The sequence below is a fragment of the Catharus ustulatus genome, chromosome 6 (assembly GCF_009819885.2).
Source record: "Catharus ustulatus isolate bCatUst1 chromosome 6, bCatUst1.pri.v2, whole genome shotgun sequence".
Lineage (NCBI taxonomy): Eukaryota > Metazoa > Chordata > Aves > Passeriformes > Turdidae > Catharus > Catharus ustulatus.
In genome coordinates, this window is record NC_046226.1 from 34,315,358 (window position 1) to 34,342,944 (window position 27,587).

Genomic DNA, 27,587 nt, shown 5'->3' on the forward strand with positions numbered 1-27,587 from the left:
ACCACAAGCTCCAGAATACAGAAACAATCTAAAGAAAACCCAAGCCAATTTTGTACTTAAAAAAAAGTTATAATTAAAAGGAGATCATATGGGCAAGTCTAGGCAAGTCACTTGACCTATTCAGCTCCAAGTCTCCTGCTACATCTTGAACTGAATTTTTAAGTCAATGTAAGCTGACTCAAACCCTTTATTTGAGTTTAAGTGTGAGAAAGAAAAGTACTTGGCTTGTTTTCTAACACAGGTGTGAGAAAAACCTAAAACAGAAGAGAGTCTCTGTTTTATCTCCATAATCATGCCATACAAAGGAAAAAATCTGGAAATTACAATCCTTTAAAAGTCTTTCAGTGGTTACTGTAAACTAGTGTCATTACCTCTCACACTAAAGGATAAAACCAGATTTATTTTTGAGAGGAAACATTGATGCATTGATGTCTGACAATTTAAGTAAAAAGCTGTATTTTATGGTACTGCCTCATTCCTAGGATTTAAAAAACCCCAACTCTTTTGCTTTAATGGAACCTCAAGTACATGTCACAGTACACTGTTTTATTTTTCCACTTGGATAATGCTAGCCATTCTACAGAAAAGTTGAATCATTTTTTGTGACAGTTATTTGCGACAGTTTCACAATGACATTTTTATGTGCAATTTTATAAAATACTTAAGCAGTCTTATGCAGCCAAATGTCAACAAATAGGTTGAGCCAGCTAAAACCCAGCCACTTCCTTCAGTTCAGTGCAACTGTAAACTAGCCTTGCAAAAAGAAAAATAAAAACAAGCGATTAGGTTTCAGCTGGAATAGCAAGCTGATCCAGTTCACCTCGTGGCCGCATGTGCAATGCCAGTGCACTGGAGAGCATCTGAACTTTTTCCCTGGGGCTGGGGAGAGCAGGATTGTTCCCCCTGACAGCCATGAGATCCTTGAGTAATTGATGGTCATTGCAAACCTCTCTCAGATTCAAATCCTTTCTCTGTGAACTTTTTAGCTTTCAAAACCCAATGACTATTTCCTTCAGACTTGGACTTCATTACAGAGTTAGACTTCCAGAAGAACGCATCATCTGGTTCCATGCCATACATTATTAATGATGTGGATTGTTAAAAGGAAGCCTGCTAGAAATATGTTCTACTTTGGGCTATTGGCATCATTGGCTTTATTTCTCAGTGCTTCTCTTAGCTGACAAAATGAAAACGGTCTACTACTCCCTTCCATTCTCTTGTTCTCATGTAGTAGCCCAAGGCTGTGCTTTAAAAGCCAAACAATGCAAATATGTGCTGGCATAGAAGACTTTCACTGCAAATTTGTTTAGGAAAATCTCAATTAGTGACTCTATCTGTTTGAAGGGGAAAAAAAAAACACACCTTACAACTTTATTTTAAAAGTACTAAATGTAAATTTAGCCTTTTTCAGCCTTGTAGTATGATTTTTAAAATGGTTTTGTCAGGGGGAGGAAACACATGTGGTGAAAAATGAAAGTGTATATTTTGGGGCAATTTCTAATGGGGGCTGTAGTTGTTACCTCCAACCACAGAGGCCAACCAGAAAGGATCTGCAATGAGGAAGTCCCAGTCCATGGAGCTTCCCTGTCTGTACAGTGACTGGGGAACCAAGGGGCTCTTGTGGGCTGAAAGGGGACCAGTCAGCAGCACAGCTCACCTCCAGAAGGTACCATGCTGAGTAAAACTGAAGCACTCTCCTCTTGCAGACCATCATTGCTTCCTATACTTGGGAAACCGCACTGGATGGGAAAACTGCTTCCTACTCGCCCTGGCTGCCTGGCAGCAATGTGTTCCCAAGGGCATGTGAGGGGCTCCCTCACTGAAAAGAGGTTTCCCACAGTCCCAGCAGCAGTCCCCCTCCCCAGTAGCTTCTCCGGCAGGCTCCATCCTTCCTGCCATGGCAGTGGCAGTCCCCCTGCAGCAGGGGCAGAGGGACATGGTGCTCCCTCACTCCCACACATCCCGGCCAGGTGGAGAGGCACTCAGCTCCACACAGCTCTCAGCCAAGCTGACCCAGCACTCTCATGGCTGAAAGCTCTTATGGCCATCATACTCTGGATTAGAGGAGATCAGCCTGCCACAGAGTAACCCTGCCCATGCCAAATTCCCATCAGCAGCTCTGCAGTCCCCCAAAACACATGAAGAGGAAGCTGTGAGCCAAGAGCTGGAAGGAAAGGCCAGACTCACTGTTCTGGCAGATGATGAGTGGGAACCATGGCAAAAAACATACAGGGGGAGACCTTGCCAAACATCGGAGACTCCTGACCCTCACACACTGCTCCCCTTATGGGTTGCTACTTCTCCAGCTAGAGACCTAAGGAGTTGCTAGAGGAGCTGGCAACTGGAAGGAGGCCTTCTATGAGTTCCCTCATCACAATGGATAAGGGAACTGCTATGATGGAAGTGAAATGAGGAAAAAATGTGATACATTTCTCTTTTTTTGCTGCTGTACTTAGGAGAGCTGTACTCTAGTTTCTGCTATCTCTAGGGAAAGGATGTTCAGTCTTATGTGTGTGAAGGATCATGATCTCTGGTGGGATGCAGTCCCCAGCTACCCCCCACACCTCTGCCCCAGTCATGCAGCAGCAGGCTGCAGGCACAGAGACGCTCTGCACTGGGACAGGTATGTGCCATGTACACACCACTGCAACTGGAAGCTGCTGGCTTCTTCCCAAACAGAAGTGGATCTGACAGGGGCTACCAAAGGGACTACAGCAGAGGAAGAGTGGGAGATGATGCAAGGAAATTAAGCAGCATGAGATACAAGATCCCCTGCTTTAGCACCAAACCTCATCTGCCTTCTCCTACACATCCTTTTCTCCCCTATCTTCCAGTCCAGTTATTAGAAGCTAAGCCATCAAGGTCCATCTGCCCCAGTGTCCGGGCTGCAGATCTGTCTCTCTGAGGGAACATAAATACAGAAAATACACTAACAGGACTCTGGTACCTCATTTCTTACAGGCAGTGCAGAAATAATGTGCACACCACAAAGTTCTGATAGTGTTTTGAACTCAGATCCTTCTAAACCACCAATGTAGGCAAACCTCCTGAAATTTCATTCTATATTCATAACTTCTCGAAAAACATTGATGATAAACTGACAGAATCTTTACATAAAATGGAAAGTGGAAGGTAAGGAAAGAAAAGGGACATAGGAAAGGCAGTCTGAGTGCTACTATCATGGCCATTTCATTAGAAAACACACCAACTTCAGGAATTCAAGTTACTGGGTTGCTTTAACTGGCTCAAAAGCCATCAAAACAAAGCCTGTGAGCTGGGGGTGAACAACCCCAATTTGATAAATACAGTCTTGCCCTCTTTCAGTCCCTGCTACAACACTTTACTAAGGTATTTATTTCATGAGCACATCAAAAGGGATTACTGCTTATATGAAATAATCCCTGGGAGTCTGTCTAGTAACGGGACATTTGTGACACAGAGTAAAAACAAATCTGACCTAACTTGTTCATGTCACTGCTTTTATTTCAGACTGAGTAGTTTGAGATTTTGTTTTTCTTTGGGATTTTTTTTTTCCCTGCAAAAGTTTAAGCATTAAGCTCAGACTGAAACTAGAATGGAAAAACTTCAGTCATGGCTGAAATTGAATGACACAGAAGATTTACTGGTTTGACTCCCTTCTTCCAGTAACTTCTATCATACTCCCACTGCCATGTCGCTTTGGTATGATTTCCCAGTGCAGCATTCCCACACTTCCCAGAGCTGCTTCATCAGCCCTGCCAAGCAGTAAGAGCCACTGCCTGGATCTTCACAGGAGACTGTGCATTCCTGACAGGCAGAGAAAAGCCAAGAAGCTGGAGCAGGAATGCAATAGGCAGCCTGCACAGTCCATGAGCTTTGGAGTACATTCCAAAATGGCCACTGCTAGAGACATATATTTGTTAGAGAGAAATTTGTTCTGAATCAGGAAGCAGCTGTTCTTACATTCCAACAAAAACTGCAGCATTACAGCCCTTGCAGTCAATATCCTGCATGGGCAACACCACACAGAAACTCTCTCACCTGAAATGACTTCCAGAAGTAACATGAGTTTAAGACCATCCCTGAAATCTTCCTCTATGTTCTCAATCTGCGTCCCAGCCTTGCGGAGGTGAGAATTACACCATGCTGTAAATGTCTAAAACACAGAAAAGGAAAGAAAGGGAAAAAAAAAAGCAGTCAGTAATCTTCCCACAAACCAAACAACAGTTCCCAACCAAATCAGTGCTGCTAAGTACCACAACAAATGCTGATTAGGTTATCAGTCTCCATCCATGTCCTTGTGGTGCATAAGCATTTACACTTCTGAATATCCGAAGAAGTTACAGGATGTTTCTGCAGCTGAGGGAATCTGAAACAGTCATTTTACAGCTCCACCACATCTAATGTTCTGGAGAGGCTTCTCATTTTCTGTTTGCCTTAGAAAAAAGCATGCTAAGTGCTCAGATTGCTAAGGACTTCCAGTGGTATTAGAAAACACATATTTATACAAAGGAGAACAGAGAACAGCATTGCAGATGATCATGTCTCTAGAGAGGTGCTTGAGTAAAAGAAAAGAACCATTCTTCAATTGCTTCTGGTCTACTCCATCCCCAGCAGCCCTTAGACACTGAAGGACAGCATGCTGAGCTCCTCAGCCACCTAAATCACATCCCAGTAGTGTCCTGCTGCCTCCATTCTCACTAACTGCTAAGCAGACCTCCCTTTCCCGTGATGGTCCCACCTTTCCTCCCCCATCACATGGAAGAGTAAATACTTTCTGAGTAAGGATAGGATCACCCATCTCAACAGAAGCGCAGATCCTAGAAAGGACATAGGTAACCATTTCTTAGTGACACTACTGTCTAGTGCAGCCCCAAACTCCCACTACTTGACAGCCTTGAAGCATCATTGCAGCCATCTCAAAAATAAAATCACAGCCACTCTTTAATTAATGGTACCATGCACAACCACAGGAATAATAATACAAGTCTGAAGTGCCATACAGACTGAGGCCAAAACTACAACACAGCCAGAACTATGCAGGTTAAATAAAACTTTTTTTGAAAGCATCTTCTGACCTCAACTAGCCAAGTTAAAGTTATCTCTCATGCGAGAGAAATTAATTTCACCACAACAGATGACAACACATATTTTGTGGTTGCAGTCTGTAAGCCCATGCTCTGAACAATGGGCATGTGAAGCACTGACAGGGGACAGACCACCTCTTCCAAGAGATGTGACTGAAGTTATCTCAAAAGAGTACCATGTGAACTGGTCTGAAAGAGAAAAGTTTGATGGTGAAAACACAAGAAGTAAATATAAAACAGACACATCTATGTGGTATAGACTGAAACAGGTGAATCAAAGAGTTGAATCTCATCAGAACATGCAGAAGATGTTTGACACAAAACTACTGTTTGAAGAGTATAGCAGAAACCAGGAGGACAAGTTTGTTTAAGTGTTAATGAATGTGCCTTGCAGTGTTTGAATAGCAGACCAAGTAAACCCTTTCCATTGTACAACCTGATAATCCCTCTATCATTCTCTAAGGAGAAGAGTGAGGTTAGTCAAAAATGAATGTATCCAAAAGCTCAGTGCTACCACAAGGAAAGCTTTCCCTCCCTCTCTCAGATGTGGTCCTAGAGCCAATTAAACTCACTGACCCGGCAAAGAAAATTGTTTACTATCTTAAAACTGGTCTTCTGCTCAGTAGTGCATGGAGGCAGTTCAGTGGAATCTAAAAAGCCTCTACAAAAGAAAACTGGGCACACAAAGGCCAAGCAGGAGGGTGGAGTGGACCACAGCAGCCATGCCATTTTAAACTGCTGGGGAACCACAGAAAGAACGATTCATTTAATACTAAAGCACAGCATGGAAAATTTTAGAAATGCTTCACTACTACTTATACTATGCATGGGATTTCAAAAGAAAGATTACCCCAAACAGCAATAGATTGGTCTTGGTTATCTCAAAGCTGGGCTTTCACTACTAACCTGCTCTCATTTGAGTTCACCAGCACACAAATAGTATGGCAGAACCTTTCATAGGAAAAAGCATTTCTCAACAGCTGCCAAGCTTTCCACTGCTCTGGCCTTGTTCTCCACTGGGACTGTGGAATGGAAGAGGATAACAGCACAGCTGTGGATACTTTTATGGCAAAGGCGCTTTGGACGGATGCACGTATTGTGAAAGTCTGGGATCTCTTTTTTCAAAAGGGCCTGGTTTCCTTCCAGATTTGGAAGCTTAGAAAAAAGAAGAGTAAGTAATTATGCACCTTTTATTGCTTTTTATTGTTAATCCCCTGAGGACAAAAAAAAAAAAAAAAAAAAAAAAAAAAAGAGGTGGTGGGGTTTCCTTAAATAAGAGTGGTTTTATTTGGAAAAGGGCCCTGTATCCTGAAGTACATCCTTTTAGTGCTGTTTTCTTCATGCTACTGCTTGAGCTGTATTACAAGAAGAGAGGTTAATTTATTTGTCTCCCTTTTGCAGCCAGGCTACTTCACTATCCAGAAAGGGCAAATGAGAGCAGAGATGCTTTCAAATGCTACATTATCATCACATACCAAAGTATGAGAGGAAGTTATGTCAAAAAGATTGTGGATGCCCATGAACCTCCTTCTCATATCTGGAAAGCAGACAAACCAAAATACATTGAGCTAGTGTCTGGCCCTAGGTGGCATACAAAATTCATGGTGATTTGAGGAAGAACCCTGAGATCTAACTCACAGGCCACAAGGCTGCACTTTAATTTCTTATCTGACTTCTCTGAAGTAATTTGAGTTTTGTTCTCCATCAGCCCAAACCAGATCAGACATCTCTGCTTTAAATCACTGATAATTCCAACAGAAGTGTACAGGGCATCCTTCTGCACAGTTTGAGGGTGGAAGAGACTTCTGCACTTCCAAGAAGCACAGATGAAGTTAAATGCAAACTACAAATCTTCTAAACTCTGCTTTATTAAAAATTCTGGTAGAATAACTAGACCAGTGACAGTATTTTTATTTTTGCAAGAGTCACCTAGGGCTTGGTAGGAAACCGAGTTTCAGAGCCAGTACCAACTTCTCAGCTGGAACCATCTTCATCTCATCATGGCCTCAGACGGGCTGAAGTGACACAATTCTGCAAGACGCTGCCACTAGCCAAGAGTGGCAGAATGGACACTTCAGCTTCTCAAGAGCACAGATCATGAAGGGTGAATAGACAGAGCACACACAGCTTCCATGAGACAATTCCCAGATGTGCAGACATTTTCTCAAGGCATTGTCAGGTGCTATATGAGCTCCAACAAGCATAATACTACATGCAGCACAACAGCAGATGTGAACAGCAACAACCAGTATCCCAGTGTAGATGCATTAGGCCATTTTACAAGAAAGCAGGATTATGAATGCTTTTAATAGCTGCAGTGGGACTCACAAACTGTATTCACCACATATCAACCCAGAGCAATATCTATCAAAATATAATCATCAGAAAACAGCTTTAAGTTGCATTTACTGTGTATACTGCAAAGGGGTAAAATATCTTCTTACTTCAAAACAGTATATTAGAAAGAGATCTGACACATAGCAGAAGCCTAGAGAAATGCATCAGAGAAGCAGAGGGAAGTAAGAGAAGGGAGAGCTGAAATTTTCACTGTCCACTGAGTCTTGCAATCCTGGCAGTCTTGTTCAGAATCATTTTTACTGACTTGGCTTCATGCATCTGCACACGATCCCTTCTGTTATTCTAGGAAACCTACTGAAACCTCCCACTCACCCCAGCCACCTTCTGGGCAATGCAGCCACTCCTCCCCACGCCTTGAGTCACAGCTACCAGTGGCAATTGGTTCTGGGTGGCTGCTAAGCCCTGCTGTGCTGCCTGCCACCAGCAAACAAGTTTTCAAAAGTGGAAAGGGTTGTCAAAAGCAGCCAGCTACCTTCCTGGTGCAGGTCTGGCCCTGGGAGCAGCCAGGCAAGGAAAAAAAACCACAAAATCCACCACATCTTCATGTGTTGCGGTGAGGTAACTTGCACCCCAGTTCAGAGGGCAAAAATACACTGCCAGGCAGGAAGCTGCTTGGAAACAGCAGATGCTCCTCCTTGCTGTCTACAGAAGGCTGGAGATTATTCTCCTGCTTACTTCTAACTTCCTGTCCCAAAGACAAGAAAACAAATAGTCTGGTAATCCTGAGGCTTATGGAAGTTTCAGAGCTGGAAAACTACTTACTGTTAAATAATAGCACAGAAACCTCACACCATAAATTTTCTGTGGCAACTGCACAAGAGGTGCAAACAGAGCTGTGTTTCTTGGCCCTTGGATCTTTCCATTTATTGTACTCATAATTTTATTTTTGGACACAATGGATTGCCAGGACACCCCTGCAGGTCTGCTTCTTGTTCACTGTTCACTATGGAAGATGCCTGATGTAGAAGCATGTGTGCTTGCATGCACATGGATGCATTTCTCATCACTGCTCTCTGTACTCCTGCTCCCATCTAGTTATGATTTGTAGTTTTTTGTTTGTTTTTTTTTTCTTTTTACATCCCAGCCTAATCAGCAAGATCCCTGAGATCAACTCTTGCTGTTTGTTTGCTGGGTCCTGGACAAATAACAGCACACTGATATTCTACCACAATATAACCTGTCAGATAATAAAAAAATAACACATGTTATTAAAAGCAAGCAAGTATGACTAACTGTTCTGTTCTCAGCACATTTACTGTTGGGGTATCCTCTACAAGCCTACCTGCATGCCAACTTTAATAGTCATGGACACCCTTTTTCTTGACGCAACATGGAAAGTCCTTGCTTCTTCACTTTCCCAGTCACGAGCTACTTAAAACAACAGGTGATAGCTAGTCCTGCAACCAAAACACTAATAAGATACCATCTTCAGCTAGGCCCTTCTAGGTATCTCTTAGCCCTGTCAACTCCAAATCACTTGTGCATACACACATGCACTCTCTGGTATTCTTCGCACTTCCCCAACATTTGCTTTTGTTCCTGAAAACCAATAACCTTTCCCCTCCACACTGTTACTTCCAATCCAAGTACCTTTCTGGTACCAAAGTGGCTCAGGCAGAATCTGTGGAAATGAGGGAAGCAGGAGTGTTAAGTCAACATTTTAAAGTTTGAAGAATGTTTCTGCCTCAAAAGCAGCACCATGATACCACTCAGAAGAAATCTAGAGAGCTCTTTGCTGAAAGAAGGCAGTCATAAGGCACTTCAGCAACTGAGCAATTTTAGCAGTGTAAATGTCAAAGCTACCACAGCCACATAAATGACAGATACTAAAAAACAAACATAAAAATGGTCAGTTTAATCTCTGTGGCTGTGACAGTGACATTCCAGCTTTATCTGACTTTTCCAGATGCTCTTTACTTCTCTCCTTGCTAAATCACTCTTCCAACACAGCCCTGCTTTCCATGGATGAATATAAACTTTCTGACACAGCCAACAGACTGCCGTATTTGTGTAACCGCCCTGGAGAAGCTGTAACTGAGCCAGAGCAGTGCTCATTGCCTCTTTTCTGACAGCAGAAAGGTCTGGCATAAGCAAAAGAATTCACTGGAGCACTGCCTCTCCAGACCACCATCACCACCCTGCTCAAAGTGCAGCAGTGTTCACAGCCATCAAGGCACCCTCATTCCTTGTATTTATGCTGGGGGATGAACAGCTCTGCTGTTGCGATTTGTCCACAAAGGTTTGGCTCCTGTTAAGAACGGAATGGAGCTGCTAGCATACAAATCTCAGTCTAGTAGCAACGTTTGATGTTGTCTACACATGTGCTCTGCAAAGGGAGGTCTTGAGTGGGCTGAAAACTATGGGTGCTAGTCCAGGCTTTCTTCTAGTGTTGTAGGGGAAATGACAGCAGGACTCCCTTTCCAGTCACCAGGAAAGAAAGCAGGATGTTCAAACAATACTTCATACATGGCTGAAAAACAAAATCAATTTATCCATCAGCAAGTGCTGCACTTCTGCTAGTCATGTAGTTAGTGCACCTGGGCTTCTGACTGCACTGCCTGCCTGGCCTGAACACAAACCCTCTGTGCCTTCTGCTTACTGCAAGGCCATACATTCCTTACAGGACTGCTGGGACAAATCAGCTAATTCTGCAACAACTTTTGCAGCCAAGTCCATTAGCTGCAAGGGATTTTATTTAAATAAAATTATCTGAAACAAGGATTGATGCAACCATCTAATAACAGCTAATAGTTTATTACAGCAGGTAGAAAACTGCTGCACACAGAGCTTTTTTTAAGCAATAGGATTATTAATAAAGCAGTCCAGCTACCCCACCTCGGCAGTCTGGAAGCTGAATACACTGTATCACTTAGGGAGGATGCTAGCTCACGGCCACCACAAATATCTCTCTCTTGCTTCTTGAGCAGACAGACTAGGCCACCATTAACTTACTAACTAGAAGGATTTGGGGAGGTCATGAATAATGAAGCTCAACAATCCAGTTCCAGTTTCCCCTCATTCAGCAGGAACTAATTTACCAGCATTACCTCTCAAGGTCTCATGTGATTTTTCCCTTTCCTAATGGCACTGCTCTGAATCCTCCTTTCACATCTTAAAGCACTTGGAAGAAATGCTGGGGTCTCGTGGGTGGCTGCTTAACACCCTCCCCACACTCAAAACAGATTCAATTGACAGGCTTGGTTGCAGCTTCTTTTTCTGCTGAAGTCTGTGATATAAGCTGACAAGGAGGTGCTCATTTAATTGGGCAGTAATTACAAATAATGCTAGATCTTGTCCACACCCTCGCACAAGAAAGGCTACGGTTGGACATAACAGATGACACCAAAAACCTGAGTGAAGAAATCTGGGCATTAAAAAGGCTGTTTGTGAGATACAACTGGCCCACGGAGTATTTTCTCTGCCCATGTGCTGCAGGTGACAGAAACTTTATACACATACATATCACTGGCTTCTAATAGAGATGGTGGGAGTGCAGACCTACACAGTCCTACTTCTGTATACTATGTCTCTTGGATTACTCCTTGGTGTGCTTGGATGTCTGCTGGAATGTCCAAAAATACTCAAAAATGGTTGTCCTCTCCTCTCAGGGGAGCTCTATGTATTGCAGATCCTCTACACAAACCTCATCTCAAGTACATGGAGCCACCCAAAGTGCCTTTTATTAGAACCTGAATTAAGAGAAAAATCACCATCTGCCATACTCCCCAACCTCATTTTCTAACCTGAAATACCTTTACTGCATGTTGCTTTTCATTTGAAGCCACATTACATTTTGAAAAGAAGAAAGGCATTTGTTAAACCCTTTTGGTATTTATGTTCCAAGCCCAGTCTCCAGGACACCAGGGTAGCTCAAAGAGCTTGGTTTGTGTTGACAAGTTACATTATCAGCAGCCGACAGAACTGGCCTTTTAGAAAGGCTGAAGGAATTAAATGGATACTCAGAAGGAATCATTACAGACAGTTGCAACACAATTTCACCACCTCCACTAAAGGACTTCAGTACTACTAGCATCAGTGCTAATGTCCTGTTCTGGTTTAATTGCAGTTGCTGAGTTCCAAGCTGAAAGACAAAATATAGCCTACACTACTTTCTCAAGTGTTATGCCCTGAAACGGGAGGTTATCATTACACTGTACTGTGCAGTACCAGCACCTGCTCAAAGAACCATCTGGTGGCTCCACAAGGACTTATTGAAGGTGAAAAGGCGAATTGTAAGTCTGCTTGCATTTACCAACCCTAGGGCACAGCCCCTGCAATTTGGAAACACAGAACTCAGTCACTACTTTTTAGTCACTTTCCAAATTCCATCTCTGCAGCTCTGGATGAGAACAACACAGCAGTAAGAGCTCCATCCCTAAGTGCAACAGCAAAAGCCAGTTTGGATCCCACTGGTAGTGTGAAGTTCTCCATTGAAGTCTCTTTTTGTCCAGAGGAGCTAGGAACTGCTGCACAGAGAAAATAACTCTTCTGACAGCCAATTCATCCTTTTGGACACTGGCAATGAATTAGCAGCACATCACTTGAAGAAGCACCAAGTAAATTCAGTGCAGGAGTTTTCATTTTTGCTCAGTGGAATACAGTTATCAATGTGCTGCACAGTTTTTAATTCTCATATCCTGGAAGACAGGACAAAATAAGAAAAACCCAAAGTCTGTTCCACATTGGTTTCCCACTGGTGTGGTGTTAACTGCTTTGGAGCCAGAATACGCCCTTTTATTAGCTAGCAACGGGCTAAAGAGGCTAGGGCAGACATCTCAATCTAGCACACTTCCTGTCCAACACAGGGTAAATATTTGTTCTCCTCTACATTTGTGCCTCTGGAGCCTTTAACTCCACTTCTGCTACAGAACCACACCATTTGACGATGAAATCTGCTTCTGGTATTTGAAAGCTACTGACTATTAAATCAATGAGTTGGCTAGTATTTCAGATCAGTAAAGTATAAGGTCTCTTCATCCCTGATAAAAGCAGAGACCACTAATAGCTAGGAAAATACAATAAGCATTTGAACGTGCAAAAACCATGGAAAAAACCCCAAAATTATAGAAGGACATCAACTAGCCAGAAGTAAGGTCTTTTAGAGTTTATCATAAAGTTCAGACTAGCAACACTCTTCATTATACTCCTCTCTCCTATGAAATCAGCTCATAAATGTCAACTTGCTTCCAGCTCTCTCCTAACAAAAACTAAACAGAGCTTGTCTCAGCACTTTATACGCTGAATTTCCCACATGCTTTATAGCATTTCAAGATATACTGGAAGAAATCACTTTACCACACTAGGATGCAACTATTTATAGACTGAAAAGTGGCAACATACCACTGAAAGCCAGACTGTTCGATTCATGGAAGCTGAACTCCAACTGCTCAGCACAGGACAGGGCCAAGACACCAGGATGAAAACCTGCACAGGCAGCCTTATATTCCCGATGGCAGGCCTGCCCTTGGTATCTCGCCATCCACGTTTATTCAGGCCCAGCACTGATTTCATTATGAAGGTGAGGTGTCACCCACCTGGTCCCAGGAACAGGCTGGGGGGAAGACAGAGAACACCTGGCACTGTAACACAAAGCAGGACATGCAGCTCTCTCCAGTTCTGACCTATCCGAGAGCATGGGCCAAAGGTACAAGACTTCTTTCAACTTGAAGCAGGTCAGGGAAGCCAGTTCCCTCTGGTGGATTCACAGGAAGACAAACACAACTGCTCCAATGAAGACTTGCCTTGCTTCTGCCATAAGGATCTATGTGTGGGGCTGTCAGTTTGTACCAAGTGCACAGAGCCAGCAGTGCAGGAGCTGATCTGGCTGAAAGCCCTTCTGCAGTGTAGGTTCAGAGACATCTGGGGCTGCCCAGAGCTTCCTGGGAGGATTCACAGGTGGCGTTTTTTTCTGTGGCTCTTCTTTGGTTGTTTACTTTGCTGATGATGGGAAAGGGAGGAAGTTACAGCTTCATTTATCCAGGTTTTTTAAATGTTTAAATATCCAGAGCTATGTAAACAGGTTGACTAATTGAAACAACTGAATGCATTGCCCACTGCTCTGTACGGATGCTGCAAAACTAGCACAAAGCATTGGCAGAAGTTTAGGGACTCTGCAGCTCTGGAAGATAAAAATACTTGAATAAGGGATGATGGCAAATGTTTTGGATAAAAGAAATGATAGCTGCATTTCAAGCAAAAAAGGGTCTCCAAAACAGTTTTTGGCATGCAGCCTTAGAGCTCCCTGTCAAGGAATCAAAAAGGATAGGCTAAGTGGCACAGATGTACTACTTATTTGGGCTTCACTCCCATCACCAGTAACACCAACTCTTGGATAAAACATACAGAAAAAAAGAGGGATTTTTGGATATATTTATCCCCTTGGCCATCATCACTGTCCCTGACACAATGTGCTGTCAACATTCAGAGCTCTCACAGTCATTTGCAACTGTGAAACGCATAATTCCCAGCTCCAGAGAGGTCATTCCCAGCTCAGGAAGAGCCACTTTTTGAACAAGGTCTGCAATTGTTAAGGTCATTCACCTGAAATGGGATTTTCCAAAATTAAGAAAATTGCTTCTGGGACAAGATGACTCTGATTCACATGTGCTACCAAAGAAGTAAGGGCCCTGACTGTGCTGGGAACTACCATACACAGGGTGACAAGCTACTCTGTGCTCCAAAGCACTTCAGTGTGAGACTCCAGATGAGGGTGGAAATAAGTAGGCAGTGTTAGTCAGGGTGCTTGGCAGTGGTCTCAGCACACCCACAGCCTATCTCTTGTCATTTTCTACATCAAGAGCATAGTAAACTAGAGAGAATTGATCCACAAAGACTGATCCTATCTGAAAAGGGAACAAAACAGTTCACAACCCCTACAAGCTACACAAACGTGTCTGAACTGCAGCCCCCTATGCAAGACTACAGGCCTGAATCCCCCCCCACTCTCCAATGTTTGGAGCCAGCACCTTGCTCTCAAAAGCTACATCATGCTGCCACAATGCAATCTGGTCTAGCTTGGTCCATGCTGTTGGTGCTGCCAGCCTAATGTAAGGGAAACATAACTGTGCCAGTCTATAGCAGATCACACCTAAGCAAGTGAGGCAGCACAAACAAGAGCAAGAAAGCAATTGAAAATGCAATGAGCAGACAGTTGGCATCAGGGGCTGGTACAGTGTGGGCTGACATCTCACAGTAGAGATAAGAATGGGAGAGGTTGAAATAGGGCCTCAAAACAAAGATAGGTACCTCATATTTAATAAAGTGGATAAAGGGGTGCTGCTGAAGAGACATGAACTGAAGGGCATGTTTAAAATTGATGGATGACAAAAATTACTGCTGCAGCTGTTTGGGTGAGTGTGATTGGATTGCTTCATGGAGGTCAAAAAAAAAGAACTGCCATTACTCAAACATAAAATAATTGAGTCTCTGTGAGAGTTGCATGAAGATTCATCAGCCATTCTGGAATAAATAAAATGTCAGGTCAGAGTAGGGAATGTCACATCTATTGTTAGATAAAAGGATTTAACTGATCTGGGGAAGGGTAAGATACTGGATGTTTACATAAAGGGACTGTAAAACGTCTCACTGCTAACCCACGTGAGCAGTAAATGTCTTCTAGAATGCAAAACACAGAACTGAGCCTTGGAAAAATGGACCACCTGAGCAACCCTTCTTCCTCCCAACTCCACCCCTACAACACAGAACAACAGAGACTGAGAAGGCGGAACTGCTCTTCCATCTACCCCCAAGCAGATGTGCTCTTTTCAATCACACAAACAGAGCAGCAGGAGTTGTCACCTTTTACTGCTGTTCCCTCTGTAAAGCCAGCACAGACAATTGGGATGGGACTGAGCTCTAAACCTTCTCACACATGAAGAGAAGATAAGTCTTTAGTGTGGCACAAGCTTTCCAGTGTGTCCACTCTGTGTCTAATTGAACCTGCAGGCCTTCAACAGTGCACGGACAAGTAGTGTTGGGATGATTGGATCCTCAGTGAATTACTGGGAGTTGACCACAGGAATTTTGCCTCCCAGGCTTTAACTCCTAGGTGGCCTCACCTATTTGCACAGTTGTAGATTCAACAGTTTTTTCACTTAGAGATTAAATAACTTATAGCCTAAATGAAACCACTAATAACAACAAAAAATTATATAGATCAGTATCTCTGTGTCCTGTGGTTGTATACTTGTGGGGACAAGTATTTATTAAGGTAATGGCCATATTTAAAATTGAATTGCATCATCACTTAGTTTTAATAGGATACCAAAAGTACAAAAGCTACTATGAGTGGTGAGATTATGAAGACCATCTTTTCTGGAATCTTAAGACATATTCTGTGCTTAGGCATGAATATGTCATCTTCAATAGAATACAACAGAATTTAAACTCTCTACAATAGCACTGAATAGCAAGCTATAGCATCACAGCCCGAGGAGGGGTCGAAGTAGTGAGCATCTTCATGGGCCTCAAGGCATCTGCATGCTACTGCAAGCCTCTACCACTGACCAACCACCACATGCGCTGCAAGTGATGGGATATCCTATCTTCATGCAGTAAAGATAGTCCTGACCGGTACTGAGGTGTGCTTTGAGTGATCTGTGCCAAGCCTGTGGGTACACCTGGACAGCACTGTGAAAAGCAGGGTAGAGCATCTAAGCCACAGCACCAGAAACACTGGTGGTGGTACAGCACAGCTTACCAATGGCCATCTAACACAGGAGCTGTAATAGGAATCTAGGGCACAGTGCCCTGCAGAGATTCGGACTCAACAAACATGGGAACCGAGGCTCTGTAGTACAACGGAGGAAAGAAGGGGAGTTCACATCTTCCCAGCATGTTGTGTTCAGACAAGGATGCAGGTCTTAAGACAAAGTAAGAAAAAAGGGACAGTTGAAGATTAAAAATTATGGTAGGACATAATTACAGCAGGAGTTTTGTTCCAGACTGCTGTGGCTCAATGTTTCAGACATCCCAAGAGACCAGAAATTGCATTAAAAGAGATGGAGGCAATGATGGCTCACCCAACATAACATGTGGCTGAGGACAGAACAGCACTCTCCCATGGGTCCTTCATTTTGCTGTCTTTGCTCCAAACTTACGCTCTTTGTCCTGCCCACAGCCACCAAAAAGGCTGGGAGTCTAAGGACAATACACTTAACTTTAAGAGGATGCAATCTTTAAAGACATTCTTGATCTCATGAGCAAAACATCGTATTTTTATCTAAATTAAATTGTCTTGAGACTGTTTATGCAGTTTATCAAAGCAAAAAACACTATCTAAATGAAGTCAGATGTGGAACTGATACCAAGGATTAAAAGCAAAAGAGAAACATTCCAGCTTGTTGGGTATTTTTGTTTTCTTCTTTCTTTGATCTTTTATTCAACCTGAACCATTAGCAAAGGCAGTTCTAGTTCTTAGTAGCACAGCAGCTCTGAGCAAATACCTGTAAGTATTGTTTGTTACTTTAAAAGGTTGTGCTATGGGTTTATAGTGTGATTTCCCAAAACTTTTTCAAAAAGGAAAAAAGGAAACCAGACTTAGAGGCACACGCACCAGGGATCTGTGATACTTTGGAAGGGTGTTGAGCTTGTTGGAAAGGCTGCCCTAGGTAAAGCCTGGGAAAGGCAGCACACTTTCTGGACTTAACCCAAAGGCTACCAAGGAGAATGTTTCCACTGACTGCTGCGAGTTGGGTTCAGGCCCTGCACTGTGGAGCAGAGTGGCAGAATGACAGAAAAAGTCTGATGACTCTAACCACGTCCAAAGGAGCTGTAAGGAGCTGCTGCATTATTTAAAAGCAGTCATGCAGAACACCTTACCAGATACTATTGGGAAAAATTGATCTCTTTTTAAACCTAGCAGCAAGATTTTCACTATCCTGATGACAGGAAAGCCTAAGGGAACATAGCAGGAAACACACTACAGAAGGAACTGCGAGGAAAACACTGCTAACCAGCCAGTTCAGCCCATCAGGAAATGTTTACTCTTTTTTATTTTTCCATGTCAAAACGCTGGAGGCTTCAAACTATGCTGAGAAACAGAGAACAAAGGGACATAGGGGACACAAGTCCCAGCATCGATGTCCTGGGCAAACAGACATTGCCATTGACTGGTGAGGACTTCGGGACCAGCCCAAGACTGCCTTCTGTTAAAGTCGTGCCCTGCTCCACAGTCACCCTCTGAAAAGATGTGACAAGCCCAAATGTAGCCTATATTACTAACACCACTCTGCTGTGTCTGGCTTGGGAAACCGGCACACAGGGCAGTCAGGAAAGCACATGAAATATTTGAACACAGGACCTGAATCTGCAGCAACTCCAATGGCTGAGAACAGACTGTGATTTAAGCAGTACCACAGACACATTCGAATTCTTGCATCTTCTCACTTCTAGGAGATGAGGTTAGAGAGCTCACCACAAGAGAGGACATATGATGTAAACTGGATGGTGAGTGCCAGAACTATGCTGGGTTTTTTTTCTTACTGTGCTCCACATATATCCAAAGCCTTTCCATTTATAGGAAAGGTCACTGGTATAAAAAAGTGCATTCTTCATTGGACCAGAGGAGGCACCATTCTAGGTATGAAAATGTTAGCTCAGTTAAGGAATAGGAGAAAATTCTCCAATGTTTTCCCTCACTAAAAGGAGCCTTCAGATGGGCAGATGACAGAAACACGGCAGAAAAATAATGTATTTTCATAAAGAAAAATGAATATACCTCTGAGTTTATGGTGTGTTAGTAATTTCTAATGAAAAGCACTAGATAGCTTTTTTTTTTTTTTCTTAAACCAGCTTTAGGCTGGAAAAAAGAAGATTGGAATAATTCTTATTTGCCATGTCCAAAATTACTGTGCGTTAATGCAAATACACCTTAGAAAAGAGTAAAAAAGAGTAAAATCCCAGTAGAACCAAAGTTAAAAAAGTAAATTTTCACAGGCAACTTTATATTATTTGTTAGTATTTTCCCTTCCTTGCTGTAGTGCCATTTCAACCCTAACCATACTCCCATATATTTTTTTCTTAAATTGTGAGTGTTCCCAATTGATGGCTGCAAATTCCCCTTTTTCAGAAAAATCGAGTTTCAGGATAGCCCAAATTGTCAGGGCTTTCTTGTGCTCTACAGAAAATGGTCTGTTTACAGAAAGGGTGCCTACAATAAAAATATTTTGCTACAACTTGTGGAATTTTGCTCCAGAAGTGGAATTGTAATGCCTTTTAGGAACTGTCATTCAGATGCTTCATGCTCCCAATTTCTTGTGCTCTGCAGGAACTTGTTTAAAGACACTGTTCACAATAAGCTACCCAGTAGGATGGTACTTGACAGAGGTCCTTGGGAAGTGAACATGGCAGCTCACACTACGGTGGTGTGCTGAAAGAAGAGGGCAGAGGGACAACAGCAGGGTTTAAATTTCAATTCACCTGTAGGGAGATGGATGATGAATAGTTGAGGTAACCAGTTTGAATAGGGCCAGGCAAAGATTAATTATTATTTCCCTCTGCTACTATTTAACGAGAAGAGGTGATGAAAATTGCAAGATGATAACTGCCACTGACTTGTTCTGCAACAGAAGGAGAAAAAAGGGGAGATGGGCTCTCTAGTTTTGTATTTCCTTGCATGAGAAAATTTGCAAAAATAGCTGAGTGAAGAGGGTTGTGTTACAAGTGTTAATCTCAGTGGTGGCAACAGGCTTTGGTCCAGCAGCAGCTGGAGAGAATGACCATATGAAAAATCTTTACTATACATGAACATAAATACAGAATTTTCCATTTCTCTTCCTTCTGCCTGGAAGCATATGGCATTTATTCCCAAAAGTTCCAAATAGCAGACACTGAAAAGATCACTAGCTCTGTGGGCAAGCAATTATTTTTCCACCTAAAAAATTTTATATTTTAGCCTTGAACATAATGAAATCCTGCAATATGAGTTATATTATCAGGTGATATGTAAATCAAATTAATTTGTAACCTCCCTGTCTGTCAAACAGAGCACAGGAGCTCACTGTGAGTCCAGCTGTGAGTACAGCATTCATGACCAGAGGAGCAGTCATGTCCTTAGGGAGATAAACTACAGGATGTACAAGCTACTGGTGGAGGTGAGCATTTGCAGAGGTTGCATCCACACGTATGTAAAGCATTTCCTATGCAAAGCTGTGCTATGTTCTGATGAGCAGCTCATCCCACTACTGCTACTAGTTGAGGTTTTCTTTTGGTGCTGGGCTCTGCTGAAACTGCTCAGAGACCACAAGTCACACTTTAATAAACAAAACACATACACACAAAATAGAAATTCCACCACAACTAAAACCCAGCCATCCTTCTGCTCTTTCCACCACCCACACTGAGCTTCAAACTTGCATGTAGAAAAATACAAAGTGACCAGCTCTGTTCAAAGCATTAAAACAGCCGGAACACAGACACATCAGCAGTTCTAGTCTTTGTACGTAGCCACTGTAATATGTCTGCATAAACAAGGGTTACAAGGATTTTTATATTTGCTTCCATTTCTAGGCTGAGCAAAATGGAAAGAAGCAACACTAGAGAACCCTAAAAGTTGGACTGCTGTGCTCAGACACCTCAGCCCTCCACTCTACTCAACAGCTGACATGGAATTAGTTAAAGAAGCCAAAAGGAGACGGCTGCAAGGCAAACCCTCAGATCACAGTTCCCCAGAAACAAATAGTTTGGGCACCCCCCTTGTTATGTACCCGAGAGCTTCACTGTAAACACACCCTCTACCGAGGCAGAGAGCAGTAATATAAACCAGATGCTGTAGGGAATTTTTTCCCTCTTTGTCTGCACTAAATTTAAATACTGAGCTCTTCTTCTGCCAATTTATTCTTAAAGGGCCTGTATGCTACTATTCATCTCTATCCCACTTACTTGAAATTAACAGAGAACTCGTAACCCTCCATGCTCTTCGACCACCCTGAGAAACCCTTGGTGTTCTTCACAAAGTCTTGAAGGTTGAGACCTGGCTTTCTAACTACTGGGCCAGGAGCCCTCACAGCTTCTCTATCCTTTCACCTGAGAACAAATGGAATCTTGCAGGTGAAATCACAGCCCTAGAAAAGCCTGCTCCTCCTTGAGATAAATTGCATTTCAGGTCTTTATCTTCTGAAGCGTGGTAGAATCAACACAGGAGCTTAATTCCCGCTTAGACGAAGTATTTTGAACTTTCTTTCAAAAATTGTGCCAGACCCAATGAACACAAAGAAAGCCCCACCAAGAAGCTAGTTTAACTAGGGTGGCAAGGGCAGTGCACCAGCCTTCCAGCCAGCTGGTCAAAATGATGGGTACCCAACCACAGGCCTTGCCTCCCAGGCAAAGGAATGGAAATCCATTGCTTCAGAACATTGTCACATGGCAAAAGGCAGGAGACAACACCCAAAGAGCAATGTCCCTCCAGACAATGGGCTCCATCTGCATTACCATCATGGCACTCCAGTGTGCCAGCTACCACAGCAGCTTAAGTGATTGCACCTGCCACAGGCAGGAAGGCAACACCACCTTCCTAGTGAGGGCTTTAAGTGATCATGGCTAATCAGTGAAATGGAATCAAGTCAAAGCATCATGGAAGCTGTGGCCATCAAAACCCACTGCTTTGGTTATCAGTAGGGCTTTTTTCCAGCAAGCTGTCTTAGCCACTGACCACTTCTAAGCATCAGTTGTCCTTGGCAACTCAAACAAATCACTAGTAAAGAAACAGATAACATGCCATTCTTGAAAGATGCAGAATAATACTAGTACACATTTTCCTACATACTGTTGTATCCAATTCCTGATTGGTTTCAGCTCTTGAATTATCCTGAAAAGTAAAGTCTCATCCTGAGACATTAACCTATCTATTCTTTGATAACAAGTCATTCAGGAAGCAGCAGTACTAACAAATTCTGGCTCCCTACACCGCCCCAGTGTGCTGATGCCTAGGTAAGGAACAAACCTATTTGGCTCATCACACCCTGCCACCCCTCTAGAAATGAGATGCACCTTTCCTCTTTGTTTCCCAACTTTTGGCCTATTTTCCCCACTGACATAATTGACTTTGCAGAGGGAAACAGCTCTTCTGGAATATAAACTAGTTAGAGGATGGTAAATGAAAGCATAAAGTGGCCAGTCTCCATTGTGGAGAGAACTAATTACTAGTGATAGAGAAAAAGAAGATGATCAGCAAGGTGTAAACACATTTTGGTTTATAAAGCTTGCCTTTGAAGAACTAGATTTGATCAAAGACAGGTGAGTAACAAATGACAACAAAAGTCTCAGGTGGTAATTCTCCAAGAATTCACCTGTATTGCAGCTACATGAACATCTTACTGGATCCTAAATTAATTCAAAATAAACTGTGACAAAACAGGAAAGAGCCACAAACTCATCCCCTTTACAAACAGCAACAGCCAACACGTGAGACCACAAGTACAGGTGAGGAAAGAACAGTATGAAAAAGATCTATGGACATCACGGTAAGAGCACTCTGCTCATGCTGAGTCTGCACGCAGAGCACAGTGAGGTCCTGAACCTGCACAACAAGACAGCAGGAACAAAACACTTCTGTAAGCAAACTCTCTAAATCATCTGAGGTGTTCACTGTACTTCTGTTTTACAGTTCAGTGGGAAAGAGCAGGATAGAATTATGCAGCAATTGTTCCATATATTTACAGCAGATTTTATGTAGAGTTTGACTTCAGTGAAGGTCAGATTAATATTCTGTGGCTTACAGTTAGTTTGCTTAGCTCTTTTAAGGCAATACAAAGGAAATCTCTCCTTTCCTGCCCCTCCCTTGCCACTCTTGGAAAAGACATTGTCAAGGTACAGAAATAATTGTAGAAACCTAGACTTTCTGTGGACATTATGGTTGCATATTAACTACCAGTGACAATAGCAGCTCTGAGGGCAGCATGGGGAGGCGTCCTTCTCTCATACACAAAAGTGAAACCATTCAAAGGATGGGGTACGTTTTTCCCTTGTTTATTGCAAGGTCTGAAACAGTCTTAAAAATATACAAATTTTGGGTGGATATCAGAACCAGGCTGCTTCAAAAAGTAATGCTTCAGCAACCCCCACAAAAGAGTGTGCATCAAAATTGGTGTGCACCATTACAACACATTATTTGCCTAGAGTATACATGCAATCATATCTCTAAATCATACCCTTTCTCAGTTTTTTTTTTTTTTCTTTCTAGTAAGCTCTGATCTCATCTAAAATGTATGACCTTTTAGATGCAAGGTCCCCAACAGGCATTTACTGCGTTTGAAACTCTCAGATGTGGCTCCTGACCACAGGAAGCCATTTGCAGTCTGGCTTATCATGAAGAACAAAGTACAAGGATGCCTGCTGCTTTATGCTTGCAAATGGGTAGGTGGAACCACTACTCTTCCCTAGAACAGGCATACCTTGTTTTCTGTGATGCGCAGAATCATGTATTAGTTCGGGTTGGAGTGGACCCTTAATCTAGTCCACCCTCCCTGCAAATGAGTAGGACCAGCCTCAATTACATCAGGTTGCTCAGAGCCTCACCCAATCTGACTTTAAATGTTTCCAGGCGAATGTTTCTATCCAACACCTCTCTGAGCAACCTGTTCCAATGTTTTATCACCTTCATTGTAAAAACCTTCTCTCTTACACCTAATTTAAACCAAACCTCTTTGCCTGCACTGGGAAGGCTCTGGAAGCTATGCAGGGTGCCTGCTCATACACCCCCATTCATTTGTTAGACACCGTTTGCTTCCCACCAGCTGCACAGCCTTTGGAAAAGCAGGTGCATCCAAGGAGCACTTTTTTTTTTTTTAAAGAACAGTCATTTTTATTAATTGCAAGGAAAAGAGAGTGAGTAGCAGCAGCACAGGCTTCTCCAGAGTCTGCCAGCAGCACCTGCCTCCTCCAGCAGCTTTGGAGAATCCCTAGGGCCTGTTCCACACTATGCTCATATGCATGGGGATAAAGGAGACACAGGAGGGATCAACCACAGCCCTACTTCTGCAATAGAGCAACACACACCACTAACTACAATGACTGAAACCCCACAGGTACAGCAGGGAATGAGGTTGGAGATGCTCCCACTTCTAATGTGAAGGATAAATATGAGGTCTCTTCTCAGGGAAAGAAAAATTATTTACACAAGACATTTCATTTGAGAGTAGGATGAGGCAGCAGCAATTCTACCTTTATTTTTAAGCTTGCAACAAAGAGTATTCCTGATCAGAGGACACAAAACCACACGGGGCTGACAGAACGACATAACTGCAAGTCCAAAGCACAACAAGTGGCACACCAGTGCTCATACCAGATCTGCTGAGACCCCGCACAGTGACAGGTCCTCTCTCCACATTGTCTCTGCTATCCATCCATCAAAAGGGACAGGACTTGCATAAATATCCTGGCCTCAGGTAGGAAGAAAATTTCATAAGATAATACCTTGCTGGGAACAGTTTCCTGCATGGCCTGGTTCAAACATGGAAGCTCTTGTATTAGAGAGCTCCTGCTTGAGCTGTGCTGTCACCCAAGAAAAACAGCAATTCCGCTTGCCACATGATATACATTTGAGATGGGCAAGGAAAAAAAGGCAGGTACTGAGAAGAGCACGCTCTGGTTCCAACTGAGCCTTGGCCTGTAAGGGCAATGGAAGCACGTAAAACCACACTGCAACAGCAGGATACAGGGAAAAACAAAACCTCTACTTCAAGACTGGACAAGCAGCCTGGGCAGGCTCCTACTAAGCTGTACCTTGACTCTTTCTTACATAATTTTTTTTTTTTTGCACAGAATTTAATAATCAAGTAAAAATTAGTCTGTAAGACATATGCCAAGCACCCTCTCACATTTAACCCAGTAGAAAGGCTCCTGCACACTCTGAGGTGCATCACATGTGCCAGTTCAAGGTAGGTTTATTTTACCTTTAATCATTTCTCCCATGAATAAGTAACACCTAATGAAAGTGCTCTTACCCTGACAGTATTTGTATTCTGATACCCAACTGCTACTCATATGCCTCTTCTAAGACAGCCTCTTGTGAAGATTACAGCAGTAAGGGCAGAGGAGACATATGAACACAGACACTGCTTAACATAAATCCTTAAAGCAGTTGTTTAGCTGAGTACCGATTTCTTATTTCAGACTGTATGCCCAAAGACTGCTGAATTAGCTCCCTTTACAGAGACTTGAAACACAGTGTTCTCTATAATATGTGCACACCTATACATGACAAAATTAAAACCTATTTCATTGTAGATTCACCCTCTGGCTCCACAGTCAGTACTATTGAACAAGGACTTCTGCAGACACCATATGGGGTCACTCATCATTCTGCCGCGTCCTGCTCTGTATTTAAGTGTGGACACACCAGCACCTCATTCACACTTGTGCTTACATCACCATCAACCTTGGTGCAATCCCACAGAAGGGAAATCTCAAATATAGTGTTGGTCATGGTCCTCTCAGGTACATCATGTATTTTAGGGGAAAATATATGGTTTCATGGTGGAGAATAACTAAGCCAACCAGCTCTCTTCAGTTACCATGGCTGGATCACCACTCAAATTCTTCACCACTGCCCAAGGATTGGCATCAGAAGTTACTACCATGTCAAGGTCTTTGACCCTGCTGCGCTTTACTGGTAAACTGCCTCCAAGTATCTACTATACACAGAAAGCTGGGCTAGCAAGAGCATTGGCAGGCCTAGGGTATTAGACTGAACTTGCTTTGATGCCTGTTCATGAACGCTCATATTCTTACATGTTTGTGTAAGAAAATGCCAAATCGCTTAGTCACAGATAACACGTCAGAGTACAGCTCATCTCTCACAGAGTGCCTTCCATTCCTAATTTTGCTGTTGCCTGACAATTTTCCTTTGCAACAGTTGCTAAGCAAAACATTTGCAGTTCAGCTTAGTATCACAACTGACACTTGATGACTGTCCTAATGGTTACACATAAAAAAATGCATGGCTGCTCAGTCTGGTTCAAACTACAAGAAATAGACAACTCAAATGGAGGACATGCAGTTCATGTGCAGTCCTGATGACTGCCTTTATGTCTGCTATCTATTTTCTCAAATAAAGAATCTTCTGAGTGAGGGAACATACACGCAGGTAATCTAAGTTACCATGTGGAAGTCAAATTATCTTGGTACAAACGTCAAGGAACATTTACTCTCACTTGTTTCAGAAAACCTAAAGCCCTTATTCCAGAAATGTCCATACAAAGTCTGTCAATATCTACTGAAAATAGGTGCCTTGCTTCCATCCTAAGACATCTAGCACAAGTCTTGTAATTAGAGGAATTTGACAGTATTTCTGGAAGTTCAAGTAGCTTTCTCTTTCTCTTACATTAGTGCAGTCCAGTGTAAGATCAAAATAAGAAAGATAATTCAAGACTGAATCAATGGGCTATATTTTATTATCTGTGACTAAGAAATTGTACCACATGTTACCAGCCACAGCCAGCACTCAACAGAATAGAAAGCAGGAATTCATCTCCTTTCCTCCTGAAGTAGAAAGGAGTAAAAAGTCTCTAAGGTTGAGAAAAGAAAAGGAGAGTCCTTCTGACACTGCTAGCAAACATACAAACAGGTTTATTTCAAGTTTGTGCTTAGATCAGAAAACCTCTCCTAATTCTCTTCAGCCCAAGAGTTTCCTAAGCAGGTAGACCCCAGTAACAAACAGGACGGCCAAGAGAAATTCTTTTTCCACTAGCACTGGATTCATCACAGGGAAGGGGGAAAAAGGTACACCACTTCATCCTTCCTCTCCCACGTTTAATTTGTGTAAACTTTATCCGTGGATAACGTGACTCTTCAGATGAGGCAGAAAGAAGGGGGGTGGAAAAAGCCATTTAGAAGCATGGGGAAAAACAGACTTCTGCAATCTGTCTCCAGAAACGGCTGTAATGCAGGTTGCTGCCAAGTGTTGAAGCCCTAAGGAGGATGAAGCAGGTCTTTACAAATGAACTGCTACTACACTGGAGAAGGGCAGAGATGAGTTTGTTAGGAGAGAGAAAGACAGAGAACTGCCTTGTGCAGAAGGAATAGCAGAAAGGTAATTCACAACCTGCCTTGGGCCCCATGGAAGTCTGCTGCAGTAATGCCCATGCTGACAGCAAGAATAAGGTAGAGACTGTGCTGTGAAATTACACCTTTCCTCTTATCCAAAACCACACCTCAAAAACTAACATGAATTTTATACTTAGTTCTCCACCACCACAGCTAGTAGTCAGCACTGAACAATGCTCATCCAAACCCTTAAGGCAAGGGGCACAGTCTCATTTCCCTGTCACTGTCGAGCCAGTGCTCTAATCTCAGACCACTAGCAAGAACCTCCTTTGGTAGGGATCAAGTTATTATAGTGTAAGTCAATTCCTGGCAAAATTCCCCTGGCTTCAAGCTTAGACTAAGATTAATGTAGTTCAGTCCAACCCAGTCTTCGTCATAAAACTTCATTTTCTGCTCTTCCCATAGCTCCCTTTGAAGGCTGCAAGAAGAATCATGTCTCTGCAAGAGAAATGATGGCAGACTGCATAGCTTCAGAGGAATACAAACATGACACACATTGTTTCAGGGTCTTTGGTTAAGTGCTAATCATCTGGATTTGGATGCCAGTCCCGATTATGAGAAATATGTAGTAAACAGAATCGTGCCATGTGATACGTGGGCTTAACCCTCTTCCTGCTGGCAGCTGCACGTCAGCACAAAGCTGCAATGGGAACAGCAAAACAGTCTCCACAAACCTACTGGCCTTTTGTCCTCAGCTTGGTGTTTGCTGCTCTCTCCTCTGAAGAGCCACATCCACACAACAGAAGGTTGCAGAAGGATGTATGCAATTTCAACCAAAATCAGCCCCTTGGACATGTGCTCTGACCCAAGCATATGGTTGGGCAATACTCCGTGCAGCTTCACAGGGAAAAGGGTATGGGTAATTAAGATGCCACAGTGAGAGGCTCAAGCCGATCTTGTCTGTGGGCCAGGAAGAAATAATCCCACTTCCAGCATGCTGAATCAACAGTGGGTGGGCTTGAAGGGCAAGGGTATAGCTGTCCCAGCCCTTTCCTCAGCAAGCAATCACGCGATTGTTACACATACAGTAGGAACTGGCCATCACCCAGGGACACCACGGCTGCTACACAAGCATCCGGCACAGGGCATCGCCCGCTGCGCTCCCGCTCCAGCTGCTGCCAC

The 27,587-nt window shown here is 43.0% G+C and overlaps 1 protein-coding gene across 6 annotated transcripts in view; it reads right to left on the minus strand.

Annotated features, from left to right (window-relative positions):
* Positions 1–27,587, minus strand: part of ACTN1 (actinin alpha 1) — an 87,400-nt gene that overhangs the window by 42,931 nt on the left and 16,882 nt on the right. For all 6 annotated transcript variants that reach the window (XM_033062104.1, XM_033062108.2, XM_033062106.2 and 3 more), the window contains exon 2: positions 4,021–4,135. In XM_033062104.1, coding sequence (XP_032917995.1) covers positions 4,021–4,135 — 115 coding nt within the window. The remainder of the gene's footprint in view (positions 1–4,020; positions 4,136–27,587) is intronic.